Here is a 13,406-nt window from a genome sequence, read left to right on the forward strand (position 1 = left end):
TGATAAAAACGAACAACGCGATCAAAGAATGGAAAATTTAAAGCACCAAATGACGTCCCATTTAGTGGTTGCACCTGGATGCGGTCTTATCACAGACTTGTTTTAAAGGTAGTTAATTGTTACTTTGTTTTGGGTATGGCTTGCATTAGACAAGCTGGACATGCAACCCTATCATAAATTTGGGTTATAGATAAAAATATGATTGGACAAGTCTGAAAATTTACTATAGAATTAGAAAATAGTCATAAATGTTAAATTTGTGCTTGGAGTTGACACGATAATTTGGGATGTTAACCTGGCAAGCCACTTCAGTCAAAATGTTTGATTAAAGTTATTTTTTAATGCATTAGTAGCTTATTTAACTCCCGGTTTTGGTAAAGGCCTACTTAGGGACTTTACCATTGTACGTTCTCCAGGTGGTCTGGCCTTTTGGCTATGCCAGTGTCCCCTAGACCCTACTACACTTCGACAATGCACATCCTGCCCTAGTATTATGGCTGCCTTAGTCTACACACTCTCAAATTATTCAAGATGCTATATTTTAGCACTTTTTACTTGGGAGCCCTTTACCACTTTCCTTTTGCACTCAATACTACCTGTTGATGCTAGTGGGACCATATGCAGCACTGCAAAACCCCTAGTCTTTTCTGAAGTCGTAGTAGGCCAGTAGTGTAGCGTTCCGGGACTCCCTGAAGACGAAAGAAGATAAAATGCTTGGACAAAATATATATTCAGTGCAGGAAAGGTGTCTGGGCTATTGGCATGGCCCAGAAGGCCAGCCCACCCAGCGAGGTACAAGGGGGTTACTTCAAAGTACAAAAATGGCGCCTCACCAATGCCGAGGGATAAACCACAGTCGTATTAAAGTAGCATGGCGGAAGATGTATTTTTGCCTGAGGAGAAAGCGAAGGTTATCGAGATGGCTCAAAGGCCACGTCGTCAGCGAAAGTACAATCTGCGATTAATTAAGCACCTTTGTAATCAAAAACAGATTAAACAAACTATTAGAGCATTACGATACAACCATAACCATGCATAATACAATGTGCAAATAAGTTGACTTGCCAATCATCGCATTCCAACATTAACAAAAGTTTTTCAAGTCCACAGATCTTAGACATCTCGTAATACTAACCACAATTTTTTGTCTTTTAATTTTTTTCTCCATCCATTGCGGTTATCTTCTACCGCTGATAGAATTATATGCCCGCTGACTTGAATGCATTGGAAACTTCCAAATCTCTAACGAATAATCGAGCCATGTGACTTGTATTGAAATATTTCTTCGATAAGGCTCTCCTATTAGTGGTTTCGTGATTGCATTTATGCAAATCCCGAGTCATCCCTGAAGCCTTATTAAGCCCAACCAGCATACATAAGGTCTAAAGTAGCTAGAAATGTAAGCTTGGCGCCACAATATCAGTACGGGATTGCGGTCTGCGGAGATTAAAGAACCTGGATGGTTAAACACGTGCTAAAATAACTCGAGAATCACTACATTTGAACACAACCAATTACATTACAATTACAAAGATCTCCATCCATTTTCCCTCAAATCGACTAACGGGAGGTCACAACCACTGCATTTTTGATATTGCAAAGTTGTTTTTACTTACAAGGTTACCTTAAAAACGCACCACTATTCACCATTTTTTTCACATTAGTGCGTATTAATTACGCCAAAATTGGTGGCAAAGCTTTGTTGTTAATGGATAAGCTAAATCATAGTTTTATAGCACAGCATAACTAACCATTTTTACATACAGTGATAATCTATTTGAAAAAGGAACACAGCGTCAAGTAAGCTTTGATTTAGACGCAATAGTTGTCTACTTTGCGGAAATTTCCTCCAGACTGGGCACTCGCGGTTCGCCGCTCAACGGCCGAGGCACCTTGGAGGGAAACTCGCCGGAGTAATTGCCCGGTGGTCGGTACTGGCCTACCACAATGACTAAATCGCCCTCCCTCGCCTTTGAGAAGCCGAATCCTGCCCGCTCCGTGTCTGACCACACGCACTGTGTGAAGTGACCTTCATCCGTGCATTTAAACAAAACGTGTTAATGCTGATTGAAACTACTCGAGATTAAATTGTCATAAACAATTTTTAGGAGTGTTTAAATTGAGAAAATGGTTAATTAACGTCTGTGTCAGCTAGGAGCAGAAAGGCGTGATAGAAAATACTAAATGAAGAGGTGTTAAATACCACGCTTCAAAAGCAGTTGACAATATGTGCCGCTTTGATTTTTTGTTCATCTCCCCGTTTTGACTTTGCGGGCACTTAAGATATAACCATTGTACTTTTGCTAGGCGATATGGCCTCCGGGCCATGCCAGTAGCCTCCAGCCCTTTTGCACACTTTTCGTTCAAGTATTTTTACCTATTTCGTCCTCAGGAAAGATATGGAGCGCTCTTTGCAGTGTGAAGAGCCTTTTTCATTGGGACGCCAAAAAGACAAATAAGTGATTGTCTTCGGACAACCCTTCATTCATTAACCATCCCCAACTTCTAAGGCACGCACCAAATCGTGTGTGAGTGAGGACAGATGAAATTTTTCACCTGTTGAAGTTTTAACAACGGTCACGACTGAGATCCACTGACTCGATGTAGGTAAGTGTGTAATCTCTACTCTTATTCTTACACAACAACGTAGCGCAAGATGGCATGCTTTGTAACGCTCCTCATATGCTTCAAGGAAGAATTAAACCATCACAGACCGCCTGGGTACTACACGGAGGACAGATAGTAAGCATCTACCGTAGCGAGTTCAGTCAGTAAAGTTACTACTGACAGAAAAAAGGGTATACGAGGTGGCGACAACAGTGCATTACGCATTGAGGTATTTTGTGGTCTCGAAAGTATTACAGTGCAATTGCTTTAGTAATAAATAGATATTTTCTGTAAAATGATTAGTTGTGAAAGTAAATAAAGTTAAATTTGCTAATCATTAGTCCCAAGAAATCAAACTTAGGACTAGAGCTCTCTGTACAATACTGCCATAAACCGTACAGATCAGCAAACCATGCAGGCGTTTCTTTTGACGCAAAATTAATAAATTTGTTCTAAAATTTAAACAAATCCCGTATTCAATTACTCACGGGGTCGGCCAAGTTTGCTAATTAGATATTGTTGTGAAGAAATTAAAGGGACTTAAGATAGCTGCTAAATGATTGTTAAAAATCTTGGATGGGATTTAAAAGTGCCCTTACCACATGTGATTTGGTCGCCTCCATCGAAGTCGTAGTCCATAATTTCACTGTACCACATTCGAGTCGCCTCAGGTCCTTTTAAAATTACGCAAATTTAGATAAGATCCAAAATTCCCCGTCGTTAAGAAAGAAACTAAGATAAAATTTGCAGTCATTTCCTTATCCTTTGTTGGGTTTCAATTTTAGGTAATTCTTAATTCTATCATTTATTAGGTGAACTATTAAAAGGAATTACATTAGTAGACAGAGATTTTTACAAATCATTTGTTAATCGTATTTAATCATATTTTTTTTAATAAGCTACACAATAACACATTCTTGGATTAATTTATTGTGTTAAATGGTGTTAAGAAGATTTTTAATGAAAAATCCATTGCTCTTATCCGCAGGCCCTTACCAGTGAGCTTGAATCCCGGAGTACCAAACTTTTTCGCAATATTTTCACCGTAGTCAAAAGCGTTGCTATGCACCATTCGACGCTTCAGGGCAAGAAACTCGGCGTGTTTCTGAGCCTGTTCCGCCAAGTCCGCGTCATAGTTTAGGGGATTGCAGCCATGAAGAGCTCGAAGTCTTTAAGGTGAACAAACATAAGTAAGTTTTTATCCGAAGTTGGCATTTGTTTGCTAGCATGGTGGTTACCTCCCCACTGACTGACGGGGGCGTAAATCCAAATTGGAGCAAGCTGACATATATTTGACATTGTTATGACTTTTCTTTTGTAAATATTTCACATAGTTAGCTATCATCTCCAGAAAACTTTTTTCATAATGATTTCCTGTCTTCATAAGCTTGCAAGCCAAATAATACAATGGGGTAGTACGGTTACATGAAAATACTAGGCCATTGCTAGCATCTAATCCTATTCTTTAAAAATAAACGTCAAAATATTTGCAAACATTCATTAAAAGAGAACATATGAGTCAAAATTGCCTTATAAATGCAGGTACTAGTTAGCTTTCTTTGTTTTTCCTTGCTACTCTCCTTAGAGTTGTTGCTTGCCGTTCCGTTAAAGTTATTACCGCTCGCTAAGGTCGCCGCTGCTGGTGCTGCCGTTGCTACTCGCCTTGTTGCAAAGCTTTGTTCGTCTTCGTGTAGTTACGATATTGTTGGAGATACACATGTACGACTTTCTAATGGAGCTATTTCACAGTCCGATGCAGCGTTCCATTCGTGTCATGCGTCCAGGTCAGTGGGACTGTCACTATCCTGAACTATAAGTTCTCGCACGTCGCGATGGATTGTCGATCCGCTGCCTTCTTAAGCTAGAAAAGCTAAGTATGACCTAAGCAGCATAAAGTACTGAGCCGAGTCTCTGAGGAGCCAAGTTGCATAAAAGTGGGATCGGTAAACGTATGTCGCATTGCGCATGGATGATGGATTGTAACGGTGCTTCGGTCGCCGGATAAAACAGTGTTGACGTCTGTATTTCTTTTAATAACTCTGTCTTCCAATAGTATACTCGACCTAGAGCAGCGTCGGTACCTCTTAGATAGGTTCCCTCGCTGTAGGTTGCTAACAAAGGACTTGGCTGATCAATCCTACTGACATCCACTGAAAGCATCACCACCGTTGTGGTAAAACGTCTTCAAAGCCTTCCTTTTTTGCCTCACTATTCAGTTTACATTAATCAAGTACTCTTGGTTTGGTCATCGTTGGGCATTACTCATGCGAGGCGCCAGGAATGACAGTTAACGATAAAGACTAGCCCGAACTGATAATTTTTCTTATTAAATATTATCATCGGCTAGCGATTTGAGTCTTCCAAGATTCAGTCATCACAAAGGTGGTGTGAACGCCTGCCCACTTCGCCAGCGCTTTGCTAAATCTCTAAGGTACTAATTGTCCTAGGCTACTGTCCAAGATAATCCGGACGCTAAATTAGGTCAGCATAATGACTTTATGATTTGGGTAGCCAGGGTTATAATTAGGGGTATGAATGGGAGATTTCTGGACCATTAACGTTAGCTAGTCTGTTAATTATTCCGCAGGGATCCGAGAAAACTTGAGAAGCCTGTGGATTTGACTTTTGCATTCATCTCCATAATTCTAGAGTATAATAGAATGATAACGCAAACCGAGTAAAACGCCCCAATCATTCTAAATCGCTCTTGTAATACCTCTTTTTTACGATAGGGTGGGGGGGGGGAGGAGGTAAGAAAAGGACAGGAACGAAAAAAAAATAGCAAATACAGCCTTACTTGTTGTGAGCTTCAATGCATTCTTTGTTAAACTCCACTAAGAAGCTCATTTTGCGGAGCCCGTATACTGCAGTCCGAAGCGGTGAAGAAAGTCTGTTAAAGTAAAGCGGAAAGCGGGGGATGGACTTAAATACAATTGGAGTACTTTAATAGGTCGGTACACATCCAACGCTTTTGCACCTCTGTGATTCTTTGAGGTGAGGGTACAGACTTGAAATGAAATTTTCACCTCTAATCCAGTTTCCGGCTAGAAAGGTAGTTTTTGGTGATCAAATTGTTAAATTCCTTTGGTGAAATATGCAACTGGAGCTAGTTATTTGTTTGGTAAACTTCCGGTTTTGATGACGGGCTAATCAAGGACTCGGCCGTTGTGCCTCTGCCAGGCGGCCGAGCCCCCGGGCCATGCCAATAGCCCCAAGTCCTACTCTACGTCGGCAATACATATTCTACCCAAGTATTAGACCCTCGGGGAAGTATTGGAGATCCAGACAACAGCAAACCTACGAAGATGGGGTACCATAACAAATAACGCCTATCTCAAATACGCCCAACTCAAATATATTATTTCTGTGTTTTGGATGTCAAGCAATATTCACACAACTCCATCGAATAAAAAGAAACATTTTTTTGATCACTTTAAACAGAGCAGCAAGTAAAAGTCATGAAAGCAGCTGTACAAGTGTCACTTGGCGGCCAATTCGGAGACGTCGGGCACCTTCACTTTGCCACTGGTAGGACGTGGCACCTTGGCCTTGAACTCTCCCATGTAATTACCAGGCGGTTTGTATTGTCCCACAATGATAACTTTATCACCTTTAGCCGATTTGGCCACTCCAAAACCCGCCCGCTTTGTGTCTGACCAAACTAGTTGGGTGAAGTGGCCTGCAAAAAATGTGGTACTGGACAAGGCTTGGAGTCAAATATGCTGGCTATCCTTCTAGTCTTTCAACCCTTCTATCCCATCATCATAATGATGGAGATTTTTTGTTTTAATAACAAACAGTGGCAAGAGAAGCAACCCTTACACGGCCGCACGGCTCCTCGGTCTCCACAGTCCCCATTTCCTGACCTACACCATGATGTTCTGGTCCTCCTGTAGCCTCTCAGTCTCTCTACTTTACTGCGCCCTCGGGGGTGATTCGAGGTGCTACAACACCATTTCCTTAACCATTTTGTAGTTTTGTAGTAACTCAACCGAATAAATTCAATCTGGCTGATGATGTACATGTTGGTTACGACTGACTTCATCCCAAAATAGTGGGATAGTGCCAATCAGAATGCAGTAGAGTCAAATAGCCACCACTTGGGAAGTTAATAAATCCAACTTTAGATTCAAAACCAGCAATTTTATAATACGTTAAAGCTTCTGCCTCCAAAAAGGCCAACAGGCTTACCGCACTTCAGTTGATCGCCTCCTTTGAAATCGTAGTCCTTAATTTCGCTGTACCACATTTGAGAGGCATCATATCCTATCAAAAGTAGAAAAAAAGGCGGAGTACTCAATTATACAGCTGGAAAAAAACACCTAGTAAAGTGTCAATTCAACGAAGTGATTTCCCCTTCCCACCTGTAAACTGGAATCCGGGAGTGCCCCCCTTGAGGGCGATATTTTCACCATAGTCACGATTCGTGCTGTGCTCCATTTTATTCTGTTTTAGCAGGTACTCGGCGTGTTTTTTGCGCCTGCTTGGCCAGTTTTGCATCGTAGGTCAGGGAAGCGCAACCGTGGAGGGCTCGAAGCCTTCGGAAAAGGCAACATTGTTTGGCCTTAGTCCCTACAGCATGCTGATGCTAAAATCGCTAACCTCCACTTTAGGCACATATTTTTTTACTACTAACGAGTAGGTAGAGGTATGTTTTTATCACCACCAGCTCGAAGGAACATCCCTACCCTGCAAAAATATACTTTCAATGCTTTCGCTTTGTACCTCCACATTCAATCAGGTCTATGGCAATATGCGAAAGGATAGGGATTTTAGAAATGAAAACGGACAGGATTTACAGACAAACGAGAGCATTGCCAATTGTTTGATGTAAAAGCTGCTAGGAGACAGCAGTATCACTTCAGAAGAAGGATTGTCTGATTTTTCATTTTACCCATCAAGACATTAAGAGGCGTTTATAAGCACTACTTGTGTATAAAAGCGACTACAATTCTAAACTTCCCATGCGTAAAAACAGCATTTAGGGCAGGAGAAGTCATGTGGTATAGGCGTGGAACAAGTGCACATACTTATTGTGGGCTTGAATGCACTCTTCGTTAAGTTTCTCATTAATGCCCATGGCCAAATTTTGAAGGCAGTGAGTGTATTGATTGGGAAATATGATACAAATGCGGTTGGGCGCATTAAAAAAGGTCGCATTTTTGTGTAATTATGGAAATCTTGACGTTGAAATGATCGTGCAAAGCATGCTATTACATAAATACGATTTCCAAAACTACTACTCTAACGCATCGGTTACAAAAATCTCAATATAGGCTTCTTAACTCCCTAAGAAAAAACACCACTCAAAAACTTCAGCTCCGGTCCTTTTGGTTTCTATACTTGACACATCTTACTTTCTAAAAATGACAGGTGCCGATTCCAGACCTACAGACCCATTATCATAGTAGAATGGGAATTGTGAAAATTAGGAGCTTTAATATGAGAGTCGAGCAAGCGGAATCATGCCTATTAATACTCAAATTTGTATACTCGATGCCTTTTTGTACGAGAAAAAGGATTATATCGATAAGACCTGTAAGCCAAACATGGGAATGAAGTTAAATCGAGACGACTGAGGTCTTCAGGAATAATTAAATGACCTCTGAATAAGAACGATTTTCCGTCATTTTAAGGTGACAAATGATAGTGAGAATGTTGACCGAATGTAATGCTACTGTCAAACGATGTTTGATTTAACTGATTTCCGCACAGAAATTTTAGAAATGAGGCCGATTTACCGCTGCTTAGACAGACTAGTATAGTTAGTTAAAATGTTACTAAGTTGTTAACGAATACGTTAAGGGGATGATCTGTTACTAAACATCTAGCTTGCATTATGATAGTGGCATTTTAATGAACAAACATCTTGGTCTTTACTTTTTGATGACTGGCATGAACAAAACCACTGGATTTGATGTGTTTTCTTTTGTGCCTTCACGGAACGTACTTTTTTGTGCAAGTTTTTTTGACCAATCGCATACGTGAATGTGCAACATCAACACAGCTCCTTCTATAAAAGGGTGTGCGCGCAGAACTCAGGGTTCTCAGCTTGCAAATTCGGTGTAAGAATTTTTAAAAGTATGTCATGAGGGAAATATCTCATCGTTTTTAGTAGTTCACGTAGCTTGTTTGGACTGCTAGGGCATCTCGACTGGTTGGATGTCAACGTACTATAGTAAATAAATATACCAATTGTTTTCAAAAAGATTATAGATGGCTACTGCAACCATATCGGACACTGTAATTTTATCACAACACTTTTGGCAAATAGATATACTTTTTAATGGTCTATTATGCTGTAAGGGACCACTCCTTCCTACTGTATTACCAGAACAGTATGTGGGCACCTACCGGATGTGGGTTTTGGGCTTTCAGTTTGTTCCCATTTGCAATCTTAAGCTTCTCTTTGTTGTATCTGAGGGGATTAAGAAGTGGTTTTGCTAGTGATATATGTTTAGTTGGCAAACAGGGTGCTTTATTTATTTAATTAAAGAGCTAATCGCTTTTCATTTAGCGATTTACGATGACCGCCTTAGCTGAGGTTCAAAGTGCGCTGACCGAATTCTATGCTCAGGCTTCTAGTCCGGAGCGCCTTGCTCAACTACAGGAATCGCTCATCACTTTTGAACAACAGCCCTCCTCTTGGATGGCGGCCATCCACTTTTTGACCATCTCCTCCGATCAATACGTATGTATATTCAGTCTGGGCATCATTGAATCGACGGTGAAACGTCGTTGGACTCTCCTTTCCAATGCAGAGAAGCATGAAATATTCCAATTTTTGGAAAAGTACGCTTTCCCCTCCAATCATCACCAACCCATTATGCCTTCTTTTCTCCCTATTCTCAAGTGCAAAGCTATAAAGATTTGGACCTCCATTTGTAAAAAGGATTTTGTTCAAGTCCACATGCAGTTTTTGGCAAGAATCATTAACCTATTGACCGTGCCTGCTTCTGTAACTACGGAGGGAGATCTGCAGGCTCTGTGCCTCTCTTTCTCCCTCTGCAAGGCCGCCTACGAAGAGTTATTGCGTCAAGACTCCGAAATCAGTCAAACGAAAGTCACCGAGAATGCCCTTCTCTTTGGTCGTTCAGTTCCTCAACTATTGGTGGCACTTTTTGAGGCAGTAGAAAGACTTCTCGGAGGAGACGTTACCAATTCAGTTAAGACCATGTTTTCCACTCCTCTCGGTTGCATCTCTGAGGAGAACTTTCTCACCGCCCTTCGCTTTATCCTCTACTTCGATGCCAACATTCTTTTCTCCTCCTCAACTACTGACTTGGAGAGGAAGTTATCGAATCTCCTGTTGAAGAACTTTGCCAACTTTCTGGAGTGTCTAACTGTCCTTTTAACCGTATCTCCAAACACTGCAATTGATCAGTGCCGCCTTTACAGTCTTCTTTACATATTCCTCGTCATGGGATCTCCCAAGATTCTATCGACACTCATCGACGCTTCCAGATCGCGTAATCTCTCTCCAAATGTGCCTGTCGATTCTCTGGCTGAGATAGGAATGCATAGCTTGAACTGCCTTACAGAGGTGGCTGAACGCAAGGATTTTCAACGCGACGTAATGGCCCAACATCTACCCTTCATATTCCGTATCCTCTACTGGGATATGCTAATGCTGGACACTCAATTTCCCCTCCTTAATTTTGCCTCATCTATCATCAATATTATGGCTGAGTCGGGTGTCACTCTCTCCACTTCCAGCTCCTCCAATAACCTCTCTGGTCTTGCCTCTGTCACTCAGTCATTGGAATCCATTTCAGAGGATTTTTATCAAAAGCTTGTGGATATACTTCGACCCCTAGTTACCGTCTTTTTGCTCTTCTCTAAGTCTCCAAATGAGGAGGAAGTGGAGCAAGGGGGAGAAAAAGGATCATTCTACACTTTTTCTCCCACAAAATTCCTTCAACGTGTGCATTTCTTTACCTTCACGGTTTGTCGCTCCATGACCCCAGTGTACCTTTCTGCTCTGGATCTTTGGAATGCCTATTTAGACTTTGTAAAGACTTTCTATTATGGGGATACTGGCAATTCTAAAAAACAGGTGCAGTTGCCCTCCCAGACCCAAAGAATTATATCTAGCCTCTGCTCCTCCCTCCTCATTACCATTTATTTCTCCGACTCTGCGTCGTACCTTGATGTCCTTGACAGTGATTACCCATCAGGCACTCTGGAGGTGGAAGAAAACTCCTCCTGTGCAGGATCCCATCTCGCCTTTTTTGATGATACCCTACATCAAGCAGATTCTAGTGAATTAATTGCGGATAATGAGAGCGAGTACGCCATCTTCATGCAGACCTCACTGACCCTCCTGTCCGCTATTGCATTCTTTAATCCCACTACAGTGCTGCACAGCATCGCGGCCAAGTTCCAGGAGGGTATGAGTGTCTTCACCCAACTCTGCAATGCCCCTGAACGCATGAAGCTTGAAGAACACACCACTCGAAAATTGCACTATGCTCTGCGTGACCTTGCAACGTGTCTCAACTGTCTCGCATACCTCTCCGATCACTTTGGTTCGCTGCAAGATATCAGCATGCTTCGATGGCTCCTTGAAGCTCTTGTCTTTAATCTGAAATTGGGAGTGGCCTTCTGTGATCGTTTGAAAAGTCTCCAGGTGGAAACTCTTCAACAGGATGTTGTTCAGGTTGTCGTGGAGAACATCAGCCTTCTTCGATGTCTCCTAACTAGCGGTTTTGTCCTCGTTTCTGAGGTGGATACACCCATCTCTGAGGTTTCACAGAGTTACGTGGTTCTTTCAGTGGCTGATAAAGACGTCTTCTCCACCTCTCTGTTGCAATGCATTCACCACCTTCTTCTCGTCTCTCCTATCGCCTCTCTTCGGCTCCATGCAGCCCTTCTCTTTCAGACGCTTGTAGCGGCTTCGTCACCTCCGAGATTTTCTCCTCCAGCTACCCTTCTTTCTGAAGGTGCTTTTTTGGCTGATCTTATCACCTGCTGTTGCGAACCGAGTAGACTAAAAACCTTCAGCATTCCCGTTCAACGCCTACTTGTACGCGCCGTCACTGCCTACCTGCTAATCGACGAAAGCGCTATTCCAAATCTTGCTAAAATTAATCCTAAACGTGCGGAACAGATGCAGGCTCTGACGGCTCAAAAGAACGGCATTTTAATGAACAGTCTCATGCCCATGTTCTCCCAGGCTCTGCACCAAGATACTCTGACCACAGACAGAGGTACTTATTTTGCTGGACTTTGTTGGCTCAATGAAGCACTAGCCTCACTCATTCCTTTGGGGAGTAAGAGCAGACGGCTGATGTATGACACGTTGACATCCTGCGGCATTCTCAATCGCATCTGGCAGTGTCTGGAAACCACCAGTCTTTCCTCTGAGGTGCACCTTTTTATCGCACACCTCTCCTTCTTTGTCCAATTCACCGACATCTATGGCAGTCAACGCTCCACCGCCTCCATGATCCCTGGCTTAATTACAACTGTGATGCAACTGCTGCAGCTGCTAGAGCGTAATACCGCCACCGCACGTCTTGTCTCCCCCGTCATTTCCCACCTTCTCCATCTTCTTAACCGCCTTGTACAAAACCGTACTGTCTTCCCATCCATGGCAATCGAGGTCCTTCGCTTTATCAGCAACTGTCTTGTTGTGAATCTCGCTGGCGGAGTGATCACCGATCTACCCTCCGTCATTGCTACTGCCTCCAAAAACGATCCTGATCTATGTTTGCGGGTCTTTCGGACTCTCTTCAACACTGCCTCCTACGCCTACAGCCAGATGACCGCGGAAGTGGAGCACCTTGCCACCTTCCTTCGACCCGTTCTCGCTGTATTCACGGGAGAGGTCTTTGATCCTCGTCTCCTAATTGCCTGCGCTGATGCGATGGTAGATCTTAATGCGCGCCATCGCCTTTTCACTCTCCCTGCTTTTGTGAGTCAGTGGCGAAATCAGTTCGCGCGTCGATTTTTGGCTCTCCTAGTGGATGGAGGCAGTTCAGTTCAGCAAGGCAGTGATTCAGAAGCCTCGTTGATTCGTGTGTTGCATGGAGTCTACTGCTCGCCCGAGGGGTTTGCAATAAACGAATTCTGCGAGACAGCAGTTGAGGCTTTCTTGGTGGAGAGGATACCGTTAGTAGGGGGGGAGCGACCTTCTGGACTCACAGCCGCCTTTTCAGGGGTGGCGGCGAGGGATTTAAATTCGTTGGAGGAGTTCAGTGTTCTCTTGAGTGGGCTTTTGACTGAGGTGAGACAGTGGATTCGCGGGACTGGGAGCGCTGGGGAAGCGAGTAGTAAGATTGGTTGAGGTGAGCAAAATTTAGTCGTAATTTGTCTTTTTTTTCAAATTCTCTGCTCAAATTTCTCACTTATTTCCAGTACCACTGCTGTACAAGCCACGATTAAGTGATCTCTATGAGGAAGCTGTAAGGATTGTATGCATGATCACATCATTTCCTAATTCACAATGAGCCATTTTCATGGCTTGTAAAGAAAACTTTCATGTTTGTAAGTTGTTTTAGCCATAAATTGGGTTTTTCTGCGAAGCGTTTTCTTTTACTCGACGTCTAAATGTAACTCGTTGCCTTGTTGACATTCAGCACCTGATCCTTGAAATTTATCTGGTGGAAACCATCTAATCTTGTAGATTGTCCTATCTTATCAGTACGCAGGCATTACCCTTACAACATAATTTAATAGTGCTTAATAAAAATTGGTCTTTGTAAAACAAACTACTGGTGATACCTAAATCATTTGTTTGTTAACCTGTTTTACTGAAATTATAATAAGTAAAATGAATTGGTGAATTAATAGTGAAT

The 13,406-nt window shown here is 42.4% G+C and overlaps 3 protein-coding genes across 3 annotated transcripts; 1 reads left to right on the forward strand and 2 right to left on the reverse strand. All coding sequences in view use genetic code 11, as the record gives it.

The window, feature by feature from the left end:
• Nucleotides 1–637: 637 nt before the first annotated feature.
• On the reverse strand, nucleotides 638–4,326 carry EGR_03152 (Cell wall protein PRY3; the record flags this gene model as incomplete). The annotated part of the gene is made up of 4 exons (XM_024492401.1): nucleotides 638–689; nucleotides 1,834–2,029; nucleotides 3,604–3,776; nucleotides 4,226–4,326. The coding sequence occupies 4 exons, from the start codon at nucleotides 4,324–4,326 to the stop codon at nucleotides 638–640; spliced, it is 522 nt and encodes a 173-aa protein (XP_024353075.1).
• Nucleotides 4,327–6,086: 1,760 nt separating this feature from the next.
• EGR_03153 (Cell wall protein PRY3) lies at nucleotides 6,087–7,107 on the reverse strand (the record flags this gene model as incomplete). Its single annotated transcript, XM_024492402.1, has 2 exons — nucleotides 6,087–6,286; nucleotides 6,972–7,107. 2 exons carry the CDS (start codon nucleotides 7,105–7,107, stop codon nucleotides 6,087–6,089), a joined length of 336 nt encoding a protein of 111 aa, XP_024353076.1.
• A 2,026-nt stretch (nucleotides 7,108–9,133) lies between these two features.
• Nucleotides 9,134–13,058, forward strand: EGR_03154 (Exportin-6-B; the record flags this gene model as incomplete). The annotated part of the gene is made up of 2 exons (XM_024492403.1): nucleotides 9,134–12,881; nucleotides 12,967–13,058. The coding sequence occupies 2 exons, from the start codon at nucleotides 9,134–9,136 to the stop codon at nucleotides 13,056–13,058; spliced, it is 3,840 nt and encodes a 1,279-aa protein (XP_024353077.1).
• Between the last annotated feature and the right edge of the window lie 348 nt (nucleotides 13,059–13,406).

Source organism: Echinococcus granulosus (genome assembly GCF_000524195.1).
Source record: "Echinococcus granulosus chromosome Unknown EG_S00016, whole genome shotgun sequence".
NCBI classification, from domain to species: domain Eukaryota; kingdom Metazoa; phylum Platyhelminthes; class Cestoda; order Cyclophyllidea; family Taeniidae; genus Echinococcus; species Echinococcus granulosus.